Genomic DNA, 24,049 nt, shown 5'->3' with positions numbered 1-24,049 from the left:
GATAGGTTGGATGTGATATAGACACATGCCTAAAATAATATAAAACCGATACTTGGGGGTGAAAAATAAGAAACACAAGGAATTCAGGACTAGTGGCCAATTTCTTATTTGCATGGTCACCGGCCAATAACGTAATGTGGGGTCAACCGGAGGTGGCTCAGACGTAATGAAGTAAACGTAGTCAAGTCGTCTCTCCACCTTCAATCTATTGTTTTGATTCTTTCTTAAATAACCAACTTATTTGCAAAACAACTTGTAATCGAGCAGCATAATTTTGATTTTTCAAAATAGAATGTCAAATTTTGTGTGCTTCAATAAATTAAAAAAATATACATAAATAAATATTATATTGTAACGCAGTCACTAGTACTTTTTTTTTTTGAAAGCGCAGTCACTAGTACTTAAAAAACAACTTATTTATATAATCCAATATATATATACATTTGTATAATGATGCGAGTTTATTTTGTCACACGTGTGCGCACACTCACATATATATGTTCGATTTCCCAAATTACCAATAAACTAGATAATGGTGAGCTTATTAATTGAATTGACTCTCTATTTTGTTTAAAGAAATGAAAAAACTCAAAAAAAAAATATTGATTTTGATAGAATTACATGACAACTCAAGTAACCCAATAATATTATCAATAAACATATAAGAATAAATTTACGAAACCAAAAACTTTGAGGAACCTAGTCGACTAGACAATTATTGGGAAGACTAACCATCAACACTTAACCTAGCTAACATAGGTAGGCCGACTTACGCCTACTTAGCTACTCGGATGGCTTGTTGTAGTTTGATGCATTATCTGATGAGCTATGTCACAAATTGATCAATTCTCCTACTCTACCAAATAAAATATGTTATGTTAAACCCAATTGTTACAAACTATCATGACGCTAACAGATAAACTTAATATAAATGACACACCCTAACGTAATTAGGGATCATCAATCTTGTACTTCACGCTATCACAAATTCTAGTATTTGTACATTAAAATCACATTTAATGTAAAAATATATATTTAATAATAAGAATAAAATACTAAAATTAGCATCGTTGTTGCATTCCTTCAAAAAATTCCAGCTCAGGGGTCATAATATTAAAATGAATCCAAGTACGAATATTCCCGTACTTTCCGTCCAGATCCATTTCCCAATCCCCCAACTTATCCGTTTTCCGTTTATCCGCGAGCATCCCGTTAAAGGCGATCATATTACTTGGGCATTACGGTAAAACCCGAGGCCCTTTTTCGTCATTTCCGTGACCCTCTTGTATTCTATTTAAACTTCTCTTCCTCCTCATCATGGGCGTCCTCTGGGATTTTATTTTCCTCATTTTTCCTTATCTAATCCCTTTGGATCATTTTAATCCCCTCTCTATCCCGAAAATTTTAATTAATTTTCTATCTATATCCAATTTATTAGACACATTTTTTTTTTTGAATTTATACGTTGTTGTTAATCTGATAATTGGATTATATTGTTCCATTGATTTCTACTATTGTTCAATCGGAGAAGAATTTAGCTTGTTTGGCTGCACAATCTGAAGTTTTGGATGATTTGAGGCTATACCTGCTTGATTAATATCCAGAATCTGGTCAAATTTATCGTTGTTTTGGATTTTGGATTGGGAATTTAGTGGATATTTATGGTTGTTTAATCCATACTATCTTAATTTCGAGTTTTTGCTTGGATTTCTGTAGTAAAAATGATGAAATGAAACATAAAAACTGAAAAAAAGGGGGAATAAATAGAGGAAATTGGTGGTGCTGGTATTGGGATGGACTGTAGGGTTTATGCTGCGGCGGTTGACGGGTGGTTGAGGGTGGGGAGGGGTGGTGGAGCAAGCGGTGGACGTGTTGGAGGTTTAATGCAGATGGCGGATGGTTTCAGCCATGAAAGCGAGAATGACTTGGCGGCTATGGTGAGAGATTTCCTGGAGACTGGAAGTGCCGGGACGGACTCCGGCTGTAGCACTGACAGCGACTCCAGTTTCTGCGAACTTGCTCACCTTGACGACAAAATCTCGGTTAGTATTTTCATTATTGTGAATATTATTAACTAATTTGTTATTTTGGATTGGGATAATTAATTTTACTGTTATTTTGATTCAGAATTTAGTGTTCAACACCCTTTTTAATTCATGGATTTCCAAACATGCAACAGTTATGGCAGACAATTGATTGATCAGTCTTACAGAATTTAAGTTGGAATTGGAAACCTAATTTTTCTTTGACCTTTTCAATGATGAAGATTGAAAATATTGCTTCATATTTTAAATGTTCAATTCTTTGACCTTTTCAATGATAAGATAGAAAATATTGCTTCATAATTAAAATGTACAAACTTTGCTGCTAAAAGTTTTCAGGACCACATTTTGAAGCCCTGTTCATAGATATCTAGCTGTCTGTTTGAGTTTTGCTGTTAGTTTAATGTTTGTGTAGATGAGAATATGAATATATTAGATGCTGCATTGGCAAAGGAAATGAAACTGCTTTCTTCTGCTACGTTCGATTACAGCTTTATTATGACTGAATAAGACTAATTCTCTTGTCCACAGAGATGATAGATTAACCATTTGAGTTTTCTTGTTCATGCCGGGTAGTGACCTAGTGGGTTGTTAATTTGTCCCATTTTCTTATTTTGTATAGACTTGGTCAAGGAAGAAGTAAATACTTTGATAACAATACCACCCCTGCAAAGCATCCAGCATTAAAAGCTCATTTCTAGTTAATATACTCCAAAGAATTGCGTTCTCTATTTTTAGTGTTTTGGGAGGTCGGAGGAGAACCTTAATTCAGATTCTGAATATTAGACTAAGTAGCCTATTGTTTTTAACTTGTAGGCTCATATGTTCTCATAAATGTTGTGATTTCAACAAATATCACCATTCTTGTGTAGGAAAAGTAATAACTTGTTTGTGATTTGTGCAACCCGGGGTAGTTGTTAGAGGAGAATATGCTCACTGGCTGGGTCTTTATGTTTCTGCAGAATTTGAAGTCAGCTGTTGATCAATATCAGAGTGACCTGCTTTCGGTTGTTAATTCACTTATGCTGTCTATTAATGAAGCAGACCTCCATATTGTCAAGTCAGGCAAGTGCAATGCTAGCTGCATCCGATATTCTTTGGTGAAACTCTTGAGGCTTTCGGGCTATGATGCTGGTGTTTGTGTTTCAAAGTGGCAAGGCCATAGCAAGGTTCCCGGAGGTATACACTGTTGCTAAATCTTGGCTAGGACTTATTCTTACATATCTTAGGAACCTGGGGTGTGGTTGAGTGGAAGGGACTCATCTATCCTTAACCTTTGGTTAAGGGTTCGATCCTTGGCTTTTAGGTATGGAGTAACCTTAAATCTCCAGGCCAGCTGTCCCACCCAAAAGAGGTGCCTACAATCCAGCTTATTCCACGAGGGGATTAGTCACCGTGTCCGACGGTGGAAACCCTGGGTATACCAAAAAAAAATAAAAAATCTTAAATATTGGATTTTGAAACTAAATTATATCTTGGCAATGGAGAATCAATTTGTGTTATCTGACCAGTGTCATTATTTCCTTCCTGTATATACAGGGGAGCATGAATACATTGATGTCATTAATTATTATGACAGTGCTGGGAACTCAGAGCGTGTGATCATTGATATTGACTTCCGTAGCCACTTTGAAATTGCTAGAGCCGTCGAATCATACAATAGAATATTGGATTCTCTCCCAGTCATTTATGTGGGCACTCTGACAAAGCTGAAACAGTATCTTCAAGTAATGGTTGAAGCCGCCAAATCATCTCTCAAGCAGAACTTAATGCCGCTTCCTCCATGGAGATCCTTCGCTTACTTGCAAGCAAAGTGGGAGTCTATATACCAGAGAAAGTTCAACCCCGACAATCCAAACATGATCCGATCTTTCGCTTCCCATCACATACAGTGCGTACCTCATCTAAAGCGACTGCAATCCACACTCCAACCCAATACTGAAGTAGAACGTATACTCAGGCCTGTAAACAGCGACAGGCCACGGCTGAACCTCGGGAGGCGGAGGCGACCCTCTTTCCTGGCTCTATGAGATCCCCAATAAAACTCCAACAAGGTGATTCTTTCCCTATTTTGAATAAGTTCTCTGGACAAGAAACAGAAAACCAGTTTCACATTATACCTGACATCAAGAGATCCAAGACAATGAAGTTGATTTATATATACATACATAAATAGAATTTCATCATCTTCTTGACTTTAAACCACGGAAGAAAGAAGACCCTGAGGTTTATGCAATTCCTGGTTGATTTTCCCACTACTATACAGCAGAGCAGTACAACAATATGGTATTCCACTAATCTGATTGGTGCTCAACAAAATGAATGGAGCATTATTCATTAGATAGAGAGGTACTATACTATAATATACTATAATACAGTATATTTTTTCTTATGTTCTTTGGTCAATTTCTCAGGTCTGGGAATAATGTCTTTTTCCCTTTTATCTATTCAATTGTGAATTGTAGTAGTCAATATAGTTGGTGATTTATTATTGTTATTATATATACCAGTGGGATCTGTAATGTTCTCACGGTGACTGTTATTTCAGTCAGCAAAATAAAAATAAAATTTAAGAGTGAAAAGATGATATCAGTTCTAAGTTATGCATTTTCTGCTGCTTTTTTTTTTTTTTTTTTTTTTTTTTTTCAGATTTAGAACTGAAAAAAGCAGTCATTAAAAGGATAGAAGTTACCTTTAAAAAAATAATAATAATATTTGGGTGTGATTTGTTGAGCAAATTATATTCCAGCTATATGACCATAACAAAAAAGTATATTTTTAGTATACTAAAATTACATTATTTGTGTACTTTTAGCATTTAAATAATGTATTTTTAAAAAAATATAATTTGTATTTTGAATATTAAAAATATATTGTTTATGTATTAAATGTATATTATTGATAGTATGGTCCACTATGTTGGTCTACACAATAATAATTGGATTTGTTGTTGCTTTCGGTTTTGTTGATGACCCTTGTTTAATGCCCAAGTCCAAAAAAGTACTTTCTATGTCGAATAGATTTGGCCCATAATTCAAAGACCAAAAGTATTAAGTTAGACATAAATATATGCTTCCAAAGCATTTTATTGAATTTTAGTTACTTGTTTGGTTAACAGCTTTATTCCCTCATTTTTGACAAATTTGACCATCTTTAACAATTTAACATGGTCAAAATGCTATAGAAACTTTGGTAATCAGCAGTTTGATTTCAAAACGCTAATTTTCAAAAAGCCCAAAACACCCTTAACACTTTTTTGAAAGCAAACCATAAGGTAGGATATATTAAAAGAAGAAAAACCAAAATAGAGTCGGGAGGAATAGAATCCAAAAACATAAAGGTAGACTAAGCGCTGAAGAAGCTAAAGTATGAGCAATTAAATTTGCTGATCTAGAGACAAAATTAACATAACAATGAACAAAAGAGGACATGATAGATCTGCATTCATCAACAATATAGCCCGTATAAGAACGAAGAGTGATGGTCCTTGCTAAGTGCTAACAAATACTTCTGAAGGTTCGAGCAGTTCGTGAGAATCTCAACATTTAACACCCTGTGATTCTTGAGCCACAACAGAACTTCCTTGCACGCCATAGATTCTGCCATGAGTGGGGAGAGGCAATCCGGTAACTAATCACTGAAAGCCGCATCGAAGCCGCCATCATGAGTAAAGAGCACGACTCCCACCGTAGGTTTCCCTGTAACCGCATGGAAGCCCGCGTCGACGAAGCACCTGGGAGCGACGGAAGCTGACTGGCCTAAAGCCGTCTGAATTGGGCCCGAACCTGGTTCCACGCTTGGACGACGAGGGCGGAATCCTTGCTCGCCAAACATAGTACAAGACCGCTGTTGCCATAACAAATACATTAGGAAGCCAACGAAAACCACATTGGAAATGAATCGACATCATAGTTATTCATAGTTTAGGACATGGAGTGATGTTTCACGCCAAATTAAATGAATATAATCACACAAAATTAACACCCTTAACACTTTATTTAAACAAAAAGTTTTCATTGTCAAATAAGGCCACTGTTTATGGAGAAAAGCATCATTTGCTCTAATTATTATTATTGGATCAAGTTTAATTCATCTAATCTTCTTGTGCTTTTTTTTTTTTTAGATAAAAATAAAAAAATAGAGATGCGTACTAAAGTTGGCAGTGGGCAGTGGCATTATCACGAGACTCCTGTCATCATTGTGTGGCCCATTCTCCAACCTACCCCATGAGTTCAACTTGCTTCAATTTTTTTTTTATTTTTTATTTAATAAAAAGGGGGAATTTCAAAATACAAATACACAAGTCAACCAATTTTCATGTTTTATATATATAACTATTTAAATATAAATACTAATTTTCAAAGATTATAACTTATTGCTCACCCATCCTAAATTCCTAATAGTTACTCCCTCCGTCCCGAATTGGTTGTCTCATTTGCTTTTTGCACGCTTTTTAAGGAATTAAAGTAAATGTTATGTATTTTCCAATTATGCCCTTCACTTTTTCACTTTTGGAAATAAAAGCAAAAGTCATAAGGGTAATTTGGGAAAAAGTAGAATGATGGTGATGTTCAATTTTGGAAAGAGGACAACATTTTGGGACAAACTAAAAAGGAAAGTAAGACATGCAAAATGGGACAGAGGGAGTATTTTTTAATAGTGTATGAAGTAAACTATGCTTCTTTATTATAGATTGCAAATCACAAAAGAAAACAAATTGCATTAATAAAATTTTACACAATTAATTTGATCAAAAGAGTATTAACAATTTGAGATCAGTGAAAAGAGAGTATTAATAATAATTAAATTTGTCATTTCTTAAATTAACTCGTGGTGAACAATATAATTGAACTATTTTTATAAGTTGATAGTAAATTATCCAAACTATCATATATTTTTAGGATATGCACTATTTTTTCTTCCGCGAAATTGAAATTTGATTATCGTAATCTAATACTGCAAAATAAGGATTAGAGAATTAACAATTAGGGTTGGTCGGCTGCGTATCTTTCTCTTAAATTAGTCTTTATTCATTTTTTTTTAAAGACGAGCTAGCTCGCCTAGCCCATGGACAAGTGGGGGCAGGCTAAAAAACCCGCTCTAATACGAACTTATACGTCCGGACTAAACTCGTTTTGACAGCTCTAAGCGAGCTGTTAATACAATTATAAAGTTACAAAATCAAAAAATGAAATTTTGTAGTAAAGAATTCTAAATCAGGCATTCGAATTATTATCGTAGTAGTGAAATATGGGATGATTTTTTTTTTTTTCTAAAAAAAAAATAATATTTAAAGATACTAATTTACCATCATATCCCAAAAGATAATCCGTATTGATTTTTATTTTTTATTTTTTATTTTGTTGTATTCATTTCATATCACATTATCACGCGAACGCGATAACAGAGAACGCAAGCCTCGCCTCACTGGAACCACCGCCGGAATCCATGGCCGAAGGAAAAGACACCAAAAAGAAAAGCAAGAAACAGAAAAATCACCACCCCGCCACCGATCAACCCCCCAAAACCACCTCAGATTTCGCATTCAAGCCTTCTTCCGAAGTAAAGGGTCTCAGATTCGGCGGCCAATTCATCGTCAAATCCTTCACCGTCCGCCGCGCGCGGCCGCCGGAGCTCCTCCGCCTCCTCGCGCTTCCGCCGTCGCCCTTCGACGCCGCCAAGCCGCCTTTCCCTTCCACCACCGCTTTCTTGCCGACAAATTTCACGATCCTGGCCCACCAGGCCTGGCACACGCTCACTCTCGGCCTGGGGACGAAGAAGACGAAGGTGGTTATATTCGTGTTCGAGTCGGAATCCATGAAGGCCGCCGTGGACCGCCAGTGGCCGCCGGAGATTCCGCTCGGGGAGGTGCACAAGAAGCTGATTAAAGGGCTGAGCGGCTGCGAAATGGCGCGGTTCAAGTTCAGAAAGGGCTGCATAACTTTCTACATCTACGCCGTGAGGAGAGCCGGAAACTTGGGATTCTCTCGCGCCGACGATCTGAGAACGGTTTTACAGTCGACGGTGGAGCTCAAAGATTTCTTGGATCACACGGCGATGCTGGCGGTGCCGAACCAGAGAAGCATCCACTGCGCCGCTCCGCCGCCGCCCGTCGCCATGGCTCACTAGCCATTATCTTCTTCTTACTCAATATTTTCCTTATTTTAGTGTTTTTTTCTATATAGTATGGAGGATTTTTACTTTTTTGGGAAAATTTGATTCTGTATTTTCATTTTCAATTTTATTTAGCATTAATAAAATTGAGGTATATTTTCTTATTGTCTACAATTCATTTTGTCTCCTGCCGTTATACCATTTTTATAAAGGAAATAAAGAAGGAAATGGAAGCATAAGTTGCTTTGATTCCCTATTTTATAAAGGGAAATATTATGTACTAAGAGTTAATATGATAAAATAGTTCTTTTTTTTTTTTTTTTTTTTTTTTTTTTTTTTTTTTTTTTTTTTTTTTTTTAACATAAGGGAAAAAAAGTAAATTAATAAACAAGAAACTATATAAAATGAGGTTAGACAACTCTAACCCGCAATTCTTTTTTTTTTTTTTTTGGGTATACCTAAGATTTTCACTGTCGGACACACTGACTAATCCTCTCGATGAATTGTAGACTCCTCTTTCTTTTGGGTGAGACAGCTAGCCTGGAGATAAGGCTGCTCCATTCCCAAAGCCAATGATTAAACCTTTGACCTTTGGTTAAGGATGAGTGAGTCCCTCCCATTCAAGCACGCCCTCCAGGTTGGAATGGATAATCATTCTATCGAACTTTGTTGTAAATGTTCCTATTTATGATTAATGAATTGTTATTATTTCAAAAAAAAAAAAAAAAAAAAGATTCCACATACTAAGACTATTCTTGATATAACACTAAAAAAGGTCACTATACTCATTCCTAACTTTCAAGATAACTGCATTCCTAAGGCTTAGACTCAAAATTTCTTATTAAAATGAATGAGATCAGATACAATTCATGTCTTCCATATTCCATGTGTTAATATCAGATCAGAATATTTAACAAATTAAGAGGGGTAATTTAATGTATACCCTTTAAGAATGTTGTTATATATGTTGATTACACATACCAAAAAGGGGAAAAAGATAAACAAGATTTGTGATTGACAAGCTATTGGAAAAAGGCAAAGAATGGTGTGAAAACCACAGTGAAAAATTAATGAAAGCAAACATAGAATATAATGGTGTGCGTACGTTGTCTACTTGTCTTGTCGGCAGGAGAATTGAGAGACAAACAACACTGAATTTTACCTAAATTTTTATGTAATTTGTGAGTTATTGCATATAAGTAAAATTTATGTTACTTTAATTTGTGTCTTTAATTGTGTATTATTCTTTCATATTGAAAGAATGAAAATACATATACTGATATACTATATATTATTCTTGAAATCTCAAAAGTCTTTACCCTCTTAACTTTAGTCTACATGTCTATCATCATCATTTTTAATGATTGGTACAACTAACGTAAGGAGCTAACACTAGTAGCTAGCTAGTACGTGCATTACGCAAAGTCTCGTGGGTGACAAATTAATTATTGATTATCATGGTTAATTAAATTAGAATTATGTATTGAGATTCTATTCCCCTAACACTATTACTACGTTCATTCATTAATACAATCGTCTGATTGACTTTAAAAAAAAATTAGAATTATATTGCAAGAGTAATTATCTCAGCGTTGCACTATGCATATTTCTTAATGGGTCACTCATCATGTGACGATTGTAAGTCAACCACGCTTAACGAGTTCTTTGGCTATTTGGTTGTCATATCTTATACTTAAAACTAATTGATGATAAGTATGTGCATATTAACCATTCAACCATCCTTTCATGGTAAGTCACAACGCTACATTTCAAATTGATAAGGGGCTGAACTCAGCAGACGCCCAACATATATTAACAAACTATGCATATTGTATAAATTTATAAAATATGACTAACAAAAGAAAGAAAGGGATCAACAAATTTCATAATAAAAAAGAAAGTGTTACAAATTTGTATTCATTATAATTTATCTAAATATATAACAAAATATTATGTGTAGTATAGAGTATGGGTTTGGTAGATATGATTATATTATATTATATATGAAAAAAGGGTGTAAATTTTATCCTTGCATTTTCAGAATAAGTTATTAATTGTCATGAGATGTTGGATAATACATCATGAGAAGTATATATGATGGATTCAAGTAGAACAAATTATGATCTTAAAGAACTTTAAATAAAATTGACAATTTTTTTTATGTGATGAGTTTAACAAAATTCAAGAAAATAGAAAATAATATGTAAATTAGTCACCAATAGTACATAATTGTGTATGATTAATAGTATTATAAGTAATAGTACATATAACTCAAGGCGAATTCAAGTACAATATAAAGAATAATTATTAATACTAATGTTCTTTTGGGATGCTACGACTCAACAACCATAATCATAAGACTAATATATACTTCTAAGGTAACGTCTCGCATATTGGATTACATGTGGTGGAATGCAATAATTACTTATCACACTTACCAGAAGGCATACACTAGTTTAGTGAGCTTTTCGAGTCTTGGACCACTCCACTAAACTTACTAATATCGAATTTGAGGTTCCTTACACAAAATAGGTTATTTATATTGGAGGAATGCAACAATTACTTATCACACCTGTGGCCAGAAGACATAAACTAATTTAGTGGACTTTCGAGTCTTGGACCACTCCACTAGACTTAGTGACTTACTAATATCGAATTTGAGATTTTGTACACTAAATATGTTATTTATATTATGGGATTGTGAGTAGGGATGGAATTTAAAACTCCATACATTGACTTTCAAATATATATAATACCTGAGTACAATATTGTAGCAAAGTAGCAAGAGGATTAAATGTGGTAAAAAGGGCATGAATAGAAGAGAAAGGGAAGATGGGAAATGGATGTGATGATGATAAGAAGTGGTGAGATGGATTGGGGGGATGATGAAGTGTGAAAGGAAACCCCCCCTAAGCTAGCTAGCTAGCTAGCTAGGAACACTCTGCCTTTATCTCATGTGTAGAGAGAAAAGTGATGAACTTAAAGAAGAAGAAGTAGGTCCCTGCACATGACCTTGGTTCGTATCTAATATCTATGTATATTTATCCTGGTCCCTGTTCATGTGTCAGAGTATTGGTTTTCCTAGTGCTTGCCAGAACACTGATTTTGAGATCCCTTTTTCAATTTCACATAATAATATTGGCTAGTGTATATTAGTTTGTGGTGATCTGATTGGTAGGCAGGGTGGCCAAAAATACAACGCCCACCGTGGGGCTCGAACCCACGACCACAAGGTTAAGAGCCTTGCGCTCTACCAACTGAACTAGACGGGCTTGTTGTGATATTAAAGAAATTTATAGTAAAAATCGTGGTTCGATTCAGAGATTTCTCTAATCACATAACCTAAATAATTCGTACACTTCCCTTATCACAGGACAAGCCAGTACACATTCTCAGCTAGTAGCTACACATTTCCCTTGTCATCCAAAAAAAAATGACAATGCTACACATCCTAATTTTACCCTTCACAAACTAATCACTCCATGATATGGCAAAATCATAAAACATTATGGTGTATTTGATTCGTACATGAGAATTGAAATTTGAATATGAATCAAATACTTGGTAATGATAATAGATTTTGATGGTAAGGTGGAATTAGAATGATTATCAATATTAATATTTTGTTGTGTATGACTCTATAATGGATAAATATTTAAAAAAAATACAAAAAATAAAAAAACCAAGCAATTGATTCTAATATAATGACGTCCAAAACATCAATACGAATAAAAAAAATCAAAACAAAAATCTAGAAGTACTCATCCAAACTTAGAAATTAGATTACCAATAATATGAAATAAGACCCTTTTTAAATTAGAAAATAAAATTTTTAATTGAAGGCGTAATCAAAACACATACTTGTGTTTTAAAAAATTCTCAACCAAAAACTAACTATAATTTTTATTCTCATTTCTAATGTGTAAACTCATAAACCAAACACACCCTTAGCAAAGTCCGCGGTTGGTTTGGAAGTAATAAACTTGAAGGCTAATTAACATTATAGATGGCATGTAGTGACCCGGTCATGAGATCGAACTTCAGTGGAGGTGATATTAACTCTTTGTGCTTCAACAGGTTGAGAAAGTATAGATAAACAGATACTACAATGTAATAGAGACAGTAGCATTCAAAAAAAAAAAAAAAAACATTATAGCATCAATCAGCACTAGCGTTGTACACAACCGTCAACCGTGTATGCTGTTTAAATTGAATTGAGTACTGATTAATGATTATGCTCATAGTACTCAATGTAACCAAACATTACGGGTGTCAATCTGCATCTTAAATTTTGACTAATGCTTTTAAAAACTGTATATATATCTGAACTCATTATGAGTTATGAGTAGACAATGTCTGGCAGAAAAATATGTTTGGTAGTTAGCTCTGTACAAGAGGGTAGTTGGTGGGTGGTAGATAATTCTTCTTTAAGGAAATGATTGGTTACAGCTAGCATCATACAATCCAATCTTCAAAGCTACATATTAATTCTCATAGAGAACCTTCATTTATACTCCACATGCATACACTTTCTTTGACACCTGCTCTTATATATGTATAACAACACAATCAAAGAATTGACCATGGAATGTAAATCAGCTGTTACTGGAAAACTATCTGCTAGAAGAGATTCTTGCATTGCATTGCATTTCAACTGAGATTTAGAAAGATGGAATAAAATGGAAAGAATTGTGCAACATCATCATAATATAACTCCTTGCATTGTCAAATCATACATCCAACATGACAACAACAAATACAAATAAAAGCTAGAACATATAAGGTCGCAAATTTTGTTTATGACAAAGTAGGAGAGAATACTTGTATGCCACGAGCATTCTTGGATCTTGGAAAATTAGAAGCACTTCCTGTGCACAATTGACGGGCCGGACTCATCATACTCTGCCTTGGCAATCCACATCTGCAAAAGGAATGAATGAGTTGAAAATGAGATAAGAGATTGCAGTATGTCCTATGTAGAAAGTCTACTAATTAGTGTCACTTGAATACAATTGCAGGGTGTTGAGTCAAAAAACCTGTTGGAATGTGCTGAGGGAAGCCAATATGGAGCCTCCAATCCAGACACTGTATTTCCTTTCAGGTGGTGCTACAACCTTAATCTTCATGCTGCTTGGAGCCAACGCTGTTATTTCCTTGCTCATTCTATCCGCAATACCGGGGAACATGGTAGTCCCGCCACTAAGTACTATGTTTCCATACAAGTCTTTTCGGATATCTACATCACACTTCATGATAGAGTTGTATGTTGTCTCGTGGATTCCTGCTGCTTCCATTCCGACCAATGAAGGCTGGAAGAGAACCTCTGGGCATCGGAAACGCTCAGCGCCAATGGTGATTACTTGCCCATCAGGAAGTTCATAACTCTTCTCTACAGCAGAGCTAGTCTTTGAGGTCTCTAGCTCCTGCTCATAGTCAAGAGCTATGTAAGCAAGTTTTTCTTTCATGTCCCTCACAATTTCCCGTTCAGCTGAGGTTGTGAAAGAGTAACCACGCTCTGTGAGGATCTTCATCAAATGATCAGTGAGGTCACGACCAGCCAAATCAAGACGAAGGATAGCATGTGGGAGGGCATACCCTTCATAGATGGGGACAGTGTGACTGACACCATCACCGGAGTCCAAAACAATACCTGTAAAGAAAATATAGTAGCACTAAGAGTTATAGGTATGATCACATATTTATCACTCAATATCTGAGTTCGATTAAATCTTCGACAAAGAACTTGAAACAATCTGATACACATAGGCAAAATTCTTACCAGTTGTACGACCACTAGCATACAAGGAAAGAACGGCTTGAATAGCTACATACATAGCTGGGGTGTTGAAAGTTTCAAACATGATCTGGGTCATCTTTTCACGATTAGCCTTTGGATTAAGGGGCGCTTCGGTCAGGAGGACAGGGTGCTCCTCAGGGGCAACACGAAGCTCATTATAGAATGTGTGATGCCATATCTTCTCCATATCATCCCAATTGCTAACAATACCGTGTTCAATAGGGTATTTCAGGGTTAAGATACCTCGCTTTGATTGAGCTTCATCTCCGACATATGCATCTTTTTGACCCATACCAACCATCACACCAGTGTGACGAGGACGGCCAACAATGCTAGGGAATACAGCTCGCGGAGCATCATCCCCAGCAAATCCAGCCTAAAAAGCAATAAACATAACCCCACACACACAAAAAAAAAAAGAATTTTTTAGCAACATAGAAAAAATATAGCTTCACCAACATTATAAATAACATAACAACTCCATAACCTTGCAAAATAAGACCACCCCTGATACATTACCTTGACCATTCCAGTTCCATTGTCACAAACAAGTGGTTGAATATCCTCTTCTGCCATCTTCTGCTACCTTCTGCACATACAACACAACTTTATTCAACTAAGTACACAGTTTAAAGACTGTCACTTAATTCCAACATCTTCCTAGTCCATAAAAACAAAATCTTCAATCAACCAAAACAGCTGGTGCATGCGTGATACGAGAACTCGTTGGCAATCCCAAAAACAAGCAATAGCACAACAACATTTAAGACATCATTGTGCAAAATGATACTATACTTCCCAGTTCCCAATTCATTTCTTTAAAAACAGTTAGATCACAATCAAGAGAAACAAGAACAATCGACTCAAACACACCTGTCCCAAATCACACACTGTTTTACGAGATTCTCACAAAAATCAATCTCTCCGTAGTCTTACATTAGACTGATTAGCAAAATACCTTCTACAAACCATTTGGCAGTAATTCACCACCTAATCACCATCATAATCACACAAAACTAAGTGAGATCACTCACTCGCATGCGATGTACTGCCAACGAAGTTCTCTTTTTTAGTTCGATCATACAATCACTTCACAACAGAGATTTAACAAGCAAATTTCACAAAAGTAATCCATCCATTTATAGTCCTATGCTAACATCGATGGTGCAAAATTGAGTAGAATTAAGGATTCGATTTACCTCAATCGCCGGAAGTTATTCCCTTTCTCTTTCTTCTGCCGGAGTGCGAGAGAGATCGGGACGGAAATGGAGCTCTCTCTCTCTCTCTCTCTCTCTCTCTGCTTTCTTCTTTTTCTTTTCTGCTGTAATGAGAGAAAGTGGAGGGGGTTTTATTGAAAAGAAGAAGAAATCGGAGCCGTTGGATCCGGGGATTACACTCGTATTCCGCTGTATGTCCTTTTTCCATCATATTCTTTTCTCTGTTTTTTCTTTTTTGTTCCCTCCTATTTTGACCCTTCAAATAAAAAAAAAAAAAAAATCTTTTTTAGAATAAAATCATCTAATAATTCTTTTATTTTAAAAAAAAAAATCCTCCATCTAACGTCTTATATTTTTTTCTATTTCTCAATTTTCAAATTTTTAAAAATACATAAAACACATTTTTTGTTTTTATTTTTTTCCATTTCTTTTGAAAAATATTGAATTTTTCTCAATAATAAACGCATAAAAACTCAACAATTGTAATTACAAACTGTCGTTCTGCAATTTTACTTTTTTTTTTTTTTTTGGTTTTATGTTTTTCTTTATTTTTATCAAAAGAAATAAATGTAGTAAGAGATGGTATTTGTATTGAATAATTGAATGTATTATCTATGAAGTATTTGTTTATTTATTTATTTTCAATAGTTAAAAAAAATTGTTTGAAAGTAAATAATGTTTGGTTTTGTATTGAACTGTTAAGTAATTTATCCCCTAGTACTTTGGCATAGAAGGGTAGGAATCGATTCACATGCCCATTTTTGGTTTCTTGGATTCAAATAATTGCAAACTTCCATTTTGGTGGGATCATGGTCTTAGAAGAATTGAGACTGCAGGGGATGTAACTTTTTGATAAATCGAGATTTGTATTAGAGAAAATAAAAAATCAGTACATTTTAAAGTCATTTTTATTAGACTTTGTCTTAAATAATCTCGCCACAAGTTAAACGATGTAATTTGAACAAGATTTTGGTATAAAAGGTTTTTTTTCAATTATGAGAGTAGGATTTATAAGATTCATATCCACGTGTAATGTCTAAAAGGTTATTGGCTTCTATAATGAAAAAGAAACACTATTTGAAAATGTGTATTAGGTAAATTATCTGAGAATGTGCGACCAGATCTTTCGAAACACTTTCGTGATGAGTTTGTGTGCACATTTTAATTTTAAAATGATTGGATCTTGAAAACTCTTATATTAAGTATGAAACAGATACTGCTTTTCCACCGCCCAGCAGATGTGCTTCCAACTAAATGCCCTACTTTTTCTTCATCCAACAGTTGTCAACATTTTTTTTTGCTGGAAAATGTACTTTAGAATTGCGTAATGAAACCCATATCTGTCACCTTAAAAGTTACGGAGTATTACAATTAGGATTCATCAAAAACTTATGAATGGCAGAATAGGTAATAAATTAGTTGTGAGTTGAGATTTATGCTGATTTGATTGATGTTGCTTGGTCTAAATTTACCTAGTTTTTTTTTTTTTTTTTGGTGACTCACGAGATTAAGAATGTAAACTCGTGTTCCATCTCAACTAAAAATTTAAGTGTGTCATGAAATTGACTCTGATACTAAATTAAAGCATGTGTTTCATCTCAACTAAAAATTTAAGCTGATAGTTGAATTACACAATTATATTTATATATTATATGCTCAACAATGAAAAAACATTTTGCATTTCTTAAAATCCTACCTAGCACGAACAGAATTAATTTTTTTTTAAAAGGACGAACATAATTAGTTAAGCACAAAATATGCATCTTTTTCCACTTTCATACCATCAACTATAATGACATTTCCGTTTATAGTCATCAACTTCAATGTATTTCTTGATTTTAACCTTCGACTTTTAAAAAAATTCAGCTAAAATGCTTCATTTCATGAAATTTCCAACCAACTCTAGGTAAAGACATTTTAAGCTAAAAGTAAAAGATATCAAAATTAAAAATTGAAAGTTGAAAGTAAAATATATGACAATAATCGACGGATCAAAATGGAATAAATTCTTATATAAATGTAAGATTTAGTACAAATATAAACTGCAGCTGAAGTTTGATTTAGGCCAAGGTTCTATACCCCACACTTGCCGACCCCGACCGACCATATTGCATAACATATATCCTGTCGATTCTTCCTATATTTTAAATTAGAAAAATGACAAACAGATGAGGCAGAAATAGGAGCATTCTTATACATATCAAACATGTAGAGAGTTGGACGTTTCTCCCTGGCCAGCTTTGCAATGCTATCTCTGAATTTTGAGACCCTCAGGATGATCTGATTGAAGGCGGCAAAAAGAAGAGAATACGTATAGTAGTGAACCATAACTATCAGAAATGTCGAGCATTACAGTTGGGTACGAAACAGGAAAAAGCAACAACGGGAAAAAACTGATTGGCAATTGTAATTTGCTAATAAGAATTGACTTCTTAATCCTTTACTGAAATGGTAGATGCTGGATCTACAGGAATGGAGGCAAGATCACCCATCGGCGAGGATATTTAGGCCTTCCTTCTTTTCCATCAAATAGCTGCAGGAAATGAGGCAAAATTAACCACCAAGATTGAGTAAAAAGTATATGAAAAGTAGTCACAACATTATTCCAAATGAATTCAATTATTGAAATGTAAATAGGTTTTTGCTGATAAGTTCAAAAAAGACTTGTATTGGGCTATTGGCCTTGCCACAAGTTGAGTGATTAATTCATTTTGAAAGTTTGAGCAGGATTTGGTGAACCTAGAAGCTAAATATGTATGCAGACTGAAATTAGAAACAAAAGCCTTAAGTGTAAAACTTGTTTATTGACTTTACACACACACAAAAAGGAAGGTGGAAGAGTGTGGATGTCATTTGCAAAATTGCTTAGTATTGAAGGCAAAAATGTGTTTAAATAACAAGGACTTTGTCGTTAGGCATATGACTACAGAGAGAAAGAATGCGGTGTAACAGAAGATATTTGTGTCAAAACAGTGGCATTCCCAACATGTGAAGCCTGACAAGGACTTTGTCGTTAGGCATATGACTACAGAGAGAAAAAATGTGGTGTAACAGAAGATATTTGTGTCAAAACAGTGGCATTCCCAACATGTGAAGCCTGTTAGAAACTTCAGCAACAAGCCTTTCTTTTGTTCAATGGGGTTCATGTTAAAGTAAAATACATAACATATAGGAGGGCAGTGTGGCTTTCAGCTTTCTTTTGTTGGTCTCTCAGATTTCATGGTGATTTTTTTCTTTAATTAGTTCTCTGCAATAATGCATGAATTACTGAATGTTATTTATTTATTCTTTAGGGCGGGGGAAGGGAGGTTAGCAAATTTACCTTCTTCAGACGACGATGCTTTGCAAGTGCCCAGTTAGTCATGATGCCAGCAGCAACAACCATGAAGATATAGCCTGCAACAGTCTGTGTTGCAATATTGTATCCTAACCACTGATAAATCTCTGTTGTGTAATTTGCACAAGTAACAATGTTGAACAAGAATCCACGTGGGATTTGGTACCCTCCACTACCATCAGGACTTCGAAGTTTTCTCAACAGTAGGTGACAATAAAAGTTTGAAACTTGACATATCAACCCAAAGCCAAAGCCAATCTTCATTTGGAGATCACTTACAGGAGTGTAAAGTGGGTGATTCACAAAGTAAGCAATGAAAGCGCCAAAGGACCAGTAATAGGCACAGTTGCGGAAAACATTGGAAAGCGGAGAAGTGGCATGGCTAAATCGGTGCACAAAGAATGTTTCTAAGATTCGTTTAAAGTAATGAAAGCACCAGTAATACATAGCATATGTCTGAGCTGGGTGGATAACACGCTTCCCTTCATAGCCAAAGAACTTGTAGACCGGCAAGTAATAGAAGAGAGGATAGATAATCAGAGGACCCAGATACTCAAAGAAGAAAAGTGTGCGATAGCTGACTTGTGGACCAAGATCCTTAAAAATTACAGTTAACTCATTTTTGTTCCCATCAGTATACTCTTTAAGACTCTTTTTGTAGTGAAGAACAGTTGGCCTCTGTGTTGAGCCAGGCGGAAGAGGGAGAGTAAGTCGCTGTCTGGAAGGATAGTATTTCTTAGCTGTGAATGTCAGAAGTTTAGCAGTAAATCAGTGATTCAGTAATGGTATATGCACTGAAATGCAACAACTGCTAAGGCTAAAGCCAGAATATAAATCAATCATATAGCTATACAAACAATTTAACACTAGCTTCAGCTATCAAATAAACTTCACATTTATAGTTCAGAATTCTCAGATAAACAAATAATACACACTTCAGCTTACTTAAATGATTTATTGTGATGTTAACACTATCTATCAATTAAAGCAACTTCCTTAAATGAATATTCATTAGCACCAGCCATTACTCCATTAGGTTTAAGCAACCCCTGCAACTCTCACTTCCCCTCTTCTCTTAGCTCCTATGCTATGGAGCCATGGAGGGTTTTAAATTCTACTGTTCAATGACCAATTATCCTACCTTCCAAATGAAGCTGTGTTTTACAACAGGAACTAGTTCCTTCTACCTCAAAATATAATCTCTCAAAAATTTTATGATCAAATTCTTGTAGATCCAATGTGTATGAAATGAGGGTGACAGAAGCCACTGCTCCAGTATTTCATAGTTCACCATACTTGTTCCACTCAAAATAATTATAGTAAGCAAACAGAACACTAACAACACACAGTTTATATAATCAAATTCAACTCAAAATTGAAGTTGAGTGCCTATATAAAACACTTCCTTTTCCAATTAAAAAACGAAAAAAAAAAAGGATCTGAAACAGTCTTAACTGTAATTAGCAGGAAAATCAGTAGCTCATACTATATTACACGGCAAATGAAAAGAGAAACACGAAGAAGAACCACTCACTCTGTTTATGAATTTGTTCCTGTAGATCGGCAACTGTAGCCTGCAAAATCCACAAACAAATGAAGATGCATGAGAAATCCGAAGCTGAATTTACAGAAACGGAAAGTGAAAACAGAAGGAATAGAAGGCATACGGTATCGGCGAGGTCAAGGCCGCCCTTGATGAGTTCTCTGCCGCTCCGGCTGTTCACGACGACCTTCATTTCTACTGAATCTGCGAAGGAGAAGCTGGGAGAGGAGTGTTTTTTGTATGCGAGGAAACGGAAGCTTCAATGGCGTGGTTGAACAATAAATGGCGAGTAGTTGGGCCGATGAACTACCTTGCTTTCCTCCATTGAATAAACCTATCTGCTATCCATACATGTCCAATTGCGTGCGCAATTAAGTCCGGAAAGGCTTTGCGGGCCCGTTAATAATCGCACGGTTGTTCTATAATGTAGCGTTATGCTGTCCAAGGCACACGGTTGTAAAAACAACGTCGTTTTGACGTCCGACTTTAAAAAGAAAATTCAGTTTCGATTGTCATTAACAGTGTTATATTGTGCATAATTTGAACTATATAGTTCATTCATTCTGGATATATAGTTTAAATTATGCACAACATAACGCCGTAAATGGCAATCGAAACTGATTTTATTTTTTAAAATCGGACGCGTCGTTTTTAATCAAAATGACACTATTTTTGCAACAGTGTGCCCCTGCATGGTGCACACGGTTGCACGGCATAATTTGCGTTCTACAATAGCTATTGTTTGGACCGTGGTCTCTATAGTTGTGCGAACTATGATCTAAAATATAAAATCGACATTATTTTGCATATTTTTCTTTCACACGATCCACTATAACATATATTTTTATAACTTACAAAGATTCTAATCCCAAGATTGGCAGTGACTCCTTATACCCAAGACTACCATTTAAATTTCAGAGAAAGCAATTTCCAGTAATGTTGTCATACGCTATGACAATTAACAAAAATCATGGTCAAAATTTATCTCATGTTGAATTGCTACTAAAGAAACCTGTATTTAACCATGCCAATTGTACGTAGCAGTCTCTAGGGTTAGTAACCCTGATGTGATTAAAGTTTTAATATGTAGAGCTTCTACTGTTATTATCAACACTACAGAAAATGTAGTGTACAAAGTGTAATATATTTAAATTTTAAATTGCAGTTTATATTTTTACTAATATTATATTATTAATACTAATTTTATACCTTGCAAGAAAAACATATCTTTAATTACTAAAGTACAAAATTTAGTCTTATTAACATACAAAAGTTTAACAAATGATTAATAGTGAAATAAGATCAATTACTTAAAATTCGTACAGATCCACTAAGCTTTATTAAAAAATGAACTTAACTAAAAGATTTACAACTTCAGCTCCGTGCATTGTACGGATGACTTACTAGTATACAATATGGCAATAGGATTTCATATTAACGAATCACCATGTGAGTATATGTTCAATCGTTATGCTATGGATCCGTGTCCAGCATGTATTCTGGATACGATAACGGTTAGTGGCACCGTTATTTTTCACATTTTTTTTTCATAACTGTACATAATTGCATAACTGTACATTCATAATTTTTGTAACTGTACATTTATAATTCAATAACTGTAAATTCATAATTTTCGAAGCTCTATGTTCACAATTTTAGAGCTCTATGTTCATAATTTTATCACTATATGTTCATAATTGTAAGTTCATAATGTTAGAGCTCTGTGTTCATAATTCCATAACTGTACATTCATAATTTCACAAACGAATAACGCTGTTAACGGCGAGACAAAATCAATTTTTTTTTAAAACTAAAATACCGCGTTTTCTCTGAAAACGACGTCGTTTTGGACTCGTGTCCACAATGCATCGGGGACACGAGTCCACAGCATAATTTGCGGCATATGTTTCAACCAATTATAAATTGACTCGTTATTTGTTGATGCGTCAATTTATTATTTGTTGAAACACAGACTAACACGGTATCTAGATGTCAAATTAACATATCCACTTCTATCATTTACTTATGACATTGATGGTGTATTAAAATTTAAGTGGAGTTATGCAACACCCTAAATGCCACGTGCTATCCGAAGTTAAGCACCCTCTTAGTCGTTATTATATTATAAAGAAAAGTAACTTTAGATAAATCGATGAATTGATAATTAGTTTGGTAATCATAAGATTCAAATTCAACTTATTGTAAGTAACCTATGTTGATTTATGTCATTATCATCATTCAATCATTATTGTGTGAACTATATTTTGTATACTGTAAAATAATATATTTTTGGTATATTAAAAACGTAGATTGTATTTAGGAGATGTACATTATTTGTATACTGAGTGTACATTACATTATATAATGTACATTCAGTACACAAATAATGTACATTTAGTATATTAAAAATGTACATTTTGTTATGGTCCACACAATAATTTACCATTATCATTTACCGGCTAAGGTCATAACGAGCTTCAGACATAGCGCACTTCAAATAGTGATTGCAAACTTGCCGTAATCAAAGAAAGATTAGAGTGCAACTTCGACAACATATAACATAATGACATCAATTCAAGTATTATAAAATTTTTATAAAATCAATATCGATTTAATTCGTAGAAAGAAATTTGTCCAAAATTTCAATCTCCTCCAATAGTAAATTGGGCTTTGGAATCTATTGGTGTTTTAAAATTCTCTTTATATATACCTTGAGTTTGAGCTTTAAAGTCTCTATTAAAATAATCATTTTAAAATTAAATAGAGTTGAGCTTAAATCTGATAATCACATGTGTACCTGTCCCATGTGTATAAAAGTAGTTAATAGGCTGGTGGTGTGACTGATAATCTCAACTAACACCTGCCTAACATATATAAATTTATTCCGAACCCGGGGATTATAGGCTAGTTAAGAAATATTTTATGATTTACCATAATAAATTTGGTTATGTTAGAGAAGTGGCTAAATATGTGAGGTATCCATGATTCTTATATTCGGTAAGTTACGAGTTTGATTATTATCAATACTATACACACATACATATAAATTAAAATATTAAATTTTGTGAATCAATCTAATTTAATAGTTACTTGAATTTAATTTTTCTCATAACTAAAAATAAAATAATAATGAATAAACCAATAATTTTAGTGGTATATTTTTTAAAAAATATTATCTACTAAATCAGTAAATTAAGCATGTTAGTGGTGCATTTCTTGTTTAAGCGGACTACCTATATGCCTCTCAGCATTTGCAAAAACAAAAGGGAGATGTGGGTCTTGCATATATGGAAGCAATCTACTAGACTTATTGTATTGTCACTATTAGTCTGACAGATATTCATTGCTAGAGTTAAAACAGAAGTGGCAGATGATTCCAACTCGGAAAATAATGGATAAGAACCCAATAAGTCGGTCCAACCTTTTTTTTTTATTATTTTTTTTTTATTTTTTTTTATTTTTTTTTAATATAAATGTGATGTAGTTTTCAAATTCGCACTTTTTGTTTTTAATCTTTTAAATATTAAAATCATATTATTAATATTATGATTACAAGTTTTTGTTTAGTTCAAGAGCTTAATTGTATTATTGTTACTAACTTGATAACTTATTTAACTTTTCCCTCATACATAAAGTGTGAGGACGGAATAACCCCCGTATGGGAGGACATCAGTCATATTCTCATTTGGTTCTACATAAGAGAAAATTTCAATTTTGGTCACTATAGGGGTCTTGTTAATTTCAGTCCTTGACTTTTAAAAGTGTCAATTTAGTACCTTAACTATGCAATTTTTGTCAATTTTGGTCACTCCGGCCAAATTGCTAGCCAAATTTCGCCGGAAAATTTTAATTGTTAAAATAATGAGGGTATTTTGACCATTTCACGTCTCTTTTCTTCTTCCCAGGTGAGTCTATCCCATTCTCTCCCGTTTCCGGTGAATGCAATGAACTAAGATGATGGGGAAATGAGGCTTGATGATATTAAATATAGAGTTTAGA

At 34.4% G+C, this 24,049-nt stretch overlaps 3 protein-coding genes, 1 long non-coding RNA gene and 1 other non-coding gene across 5 annotated transcripts; 1 reads left to right on the top strand and 4 right to left on the bottom strand.

Moving 5' to 3' along the window:
• The first annotated feature begins 1,317 nt into the window (after positions 1-1,317).
• On the top strand, positions 1,318-4,637 carry LOC109186448. The gene is made up of 3 exons (XM_019336431.1): positions 1,318-2,042; positions 3,005-3,221; positions 3,582-4,637. Exons 1-3 carry the CDS (start codon positions 1,794-1,796, stop codon positions 4,070-4,072), a joined length of 957 nt encoding a protein of 318 aa, XP_019191976.1. The 5' UTR covers positions 1,318-1,793; the 3' UTR covers positions 4,073-4,637.
• Positions 3,190-21,901, bottom strand: LOC109186450. The gene is made up of 3 exons (XR_002055139.1): positions 21,888-21,901; positions 20,361-20,364; positions 3,190-3,266 (listed from the first exon to the last, which is right to left on the bottom strand). It is a non-coding gene; the product is annotated as an uncharacterized LOC109186450 (long non-coding RNA).
• On the bottom strand, positions 11,356-11,428 carry TRNAK-CUU. The gene has a single exon. It is a non-coding gene; the product is annotated as a tRNA-Lys (tRNA).
• Positions 12,795-15,288, bottom strand: LOC109186447 (actin-66). The gene is made up of 5 exons (XM_019336430.1): positions 15,153-15,288; positions 14,473-14,542; positions 13,936-14,329; positions 13,193-13,806; positions 12,795-13,077 (listed from the first exon to the last, which is right to left on the bottom strand). The coding sequence occupies exons 2-5, from the start codon at positions 14,527-14,529 to the stop codon at positions 13,012-13,014; spliced, it is 1,131 nt and encodes a 376-aa protein (XP_019191975.1). The 5' UTR covers positions 14,530-14,542; positions 15,153-15,288; the 3' UTR covers positions 12,795-13,011.
• Positions 17,159-20,388, bottom strand: LOC109186449 (very-long-chain enoyl-CoA reductase). Its single transcript, XM_019336433.1, has 4 exons — positions 20,175-20,388; positions 20,042-20,081; positions 18,493-19,247; positions 17,159-17,703 (listed from the first exon to the last, which is right to left on the bottom strand). Exons 1-4 carry the CDS (start codon positions 20,241-20,243, stop codon positions 17,635-17,637), a joined length of 933 nt encoding a protein of 310 aa, XP_019191978.1. The 5' UTR covers positions 20,244-20,388; the 3' UTR covers positions 17,159-17,634.
• Positions 21,902-24,049: the final 2,148 nt, after the last annotated feature.

This window comes from Ipomoea nil, unplaced genomic scaffold (assembly GCF_001879475.1).
Source record: "Ipomoea nil cultivar Tokyo-kokei standard unplaced genomic scaffold, Asagao_1.1 scaffold1407, whole genome shotgun sequence".
Taxonomy (NCBI): Eukaryota; Viridiplantae; Streptophyta; class Magnoliopsida; order Solanales; family Convolvulaceae; genus Ipomoea; species Ipomoea nil.
Note: the sequence above shows the minus strand (reverse complement) of the source record. Positions and strands in the feature narration are given on the sequence as shown.

Coding starts and splice junctions, on each gene's coding strand:
- LOC109186448 (XM_019336431.1), top strand. CDS start 1,794: ATGGACTGTAGGGTTTATGCTGCGGCGGTTGACGGGTGGTTGAGGGTG. Junction 2,043..3,004: donor ACCTTGACGACAAAATCTCG/GTTAGTATTTTC, acceptor ATGTTTCTGCAG/AATTTGAAGTCAGCTGTTGA. Junction 3,222..3,581: donor CCATAGCAAGGTTCCCGGAG/GTATACACTGTT, acceptor CTGTATATACAG/GGGAGCATGAATACATTGAT.
- LOC109186447 (XM_019336430.1), bottom strand. CDS start 14,529: ATGGCAGAAGAGGATATTCAACCACTTGTTTGTGACAATGGAACTGGA. Junction 14,330..14,472: donor ATGGAACTGGAATGGTCAAG/GTAATGTATCAG, acceptor ATTGCTTTTTAG/GCTGGATTTGCTGGGGATGA. Junction 13,078..13,192: donor CCCTCAGCACATTCCAACAG/GTTTTTTGACTC, acceptor TTCCTTTTGCAG/ATGTGGATTGCCAAGGCAGA.
- LOC109186449 (XM_019336433.1), bottom strand. CDS start 20,243: ATGAAGGTCGTCGTGAACAGCCGGAGCGGCAGAGAACTCATCAAGGGC. Junction 20,082..20,174: donor GCCTTGACCTCGCCGATACC/GTATGCCTTCTA, acceptor TGGATTTTGCAG/GCTACAGTTGCCGATCTACA. Junction 19,248..20,041: donor GGAACAAATTCATAAACAGA/GTGAGTGGTTCT, acceptor TGACATTCACAG/CTAAGAAATACTATCCTTCC.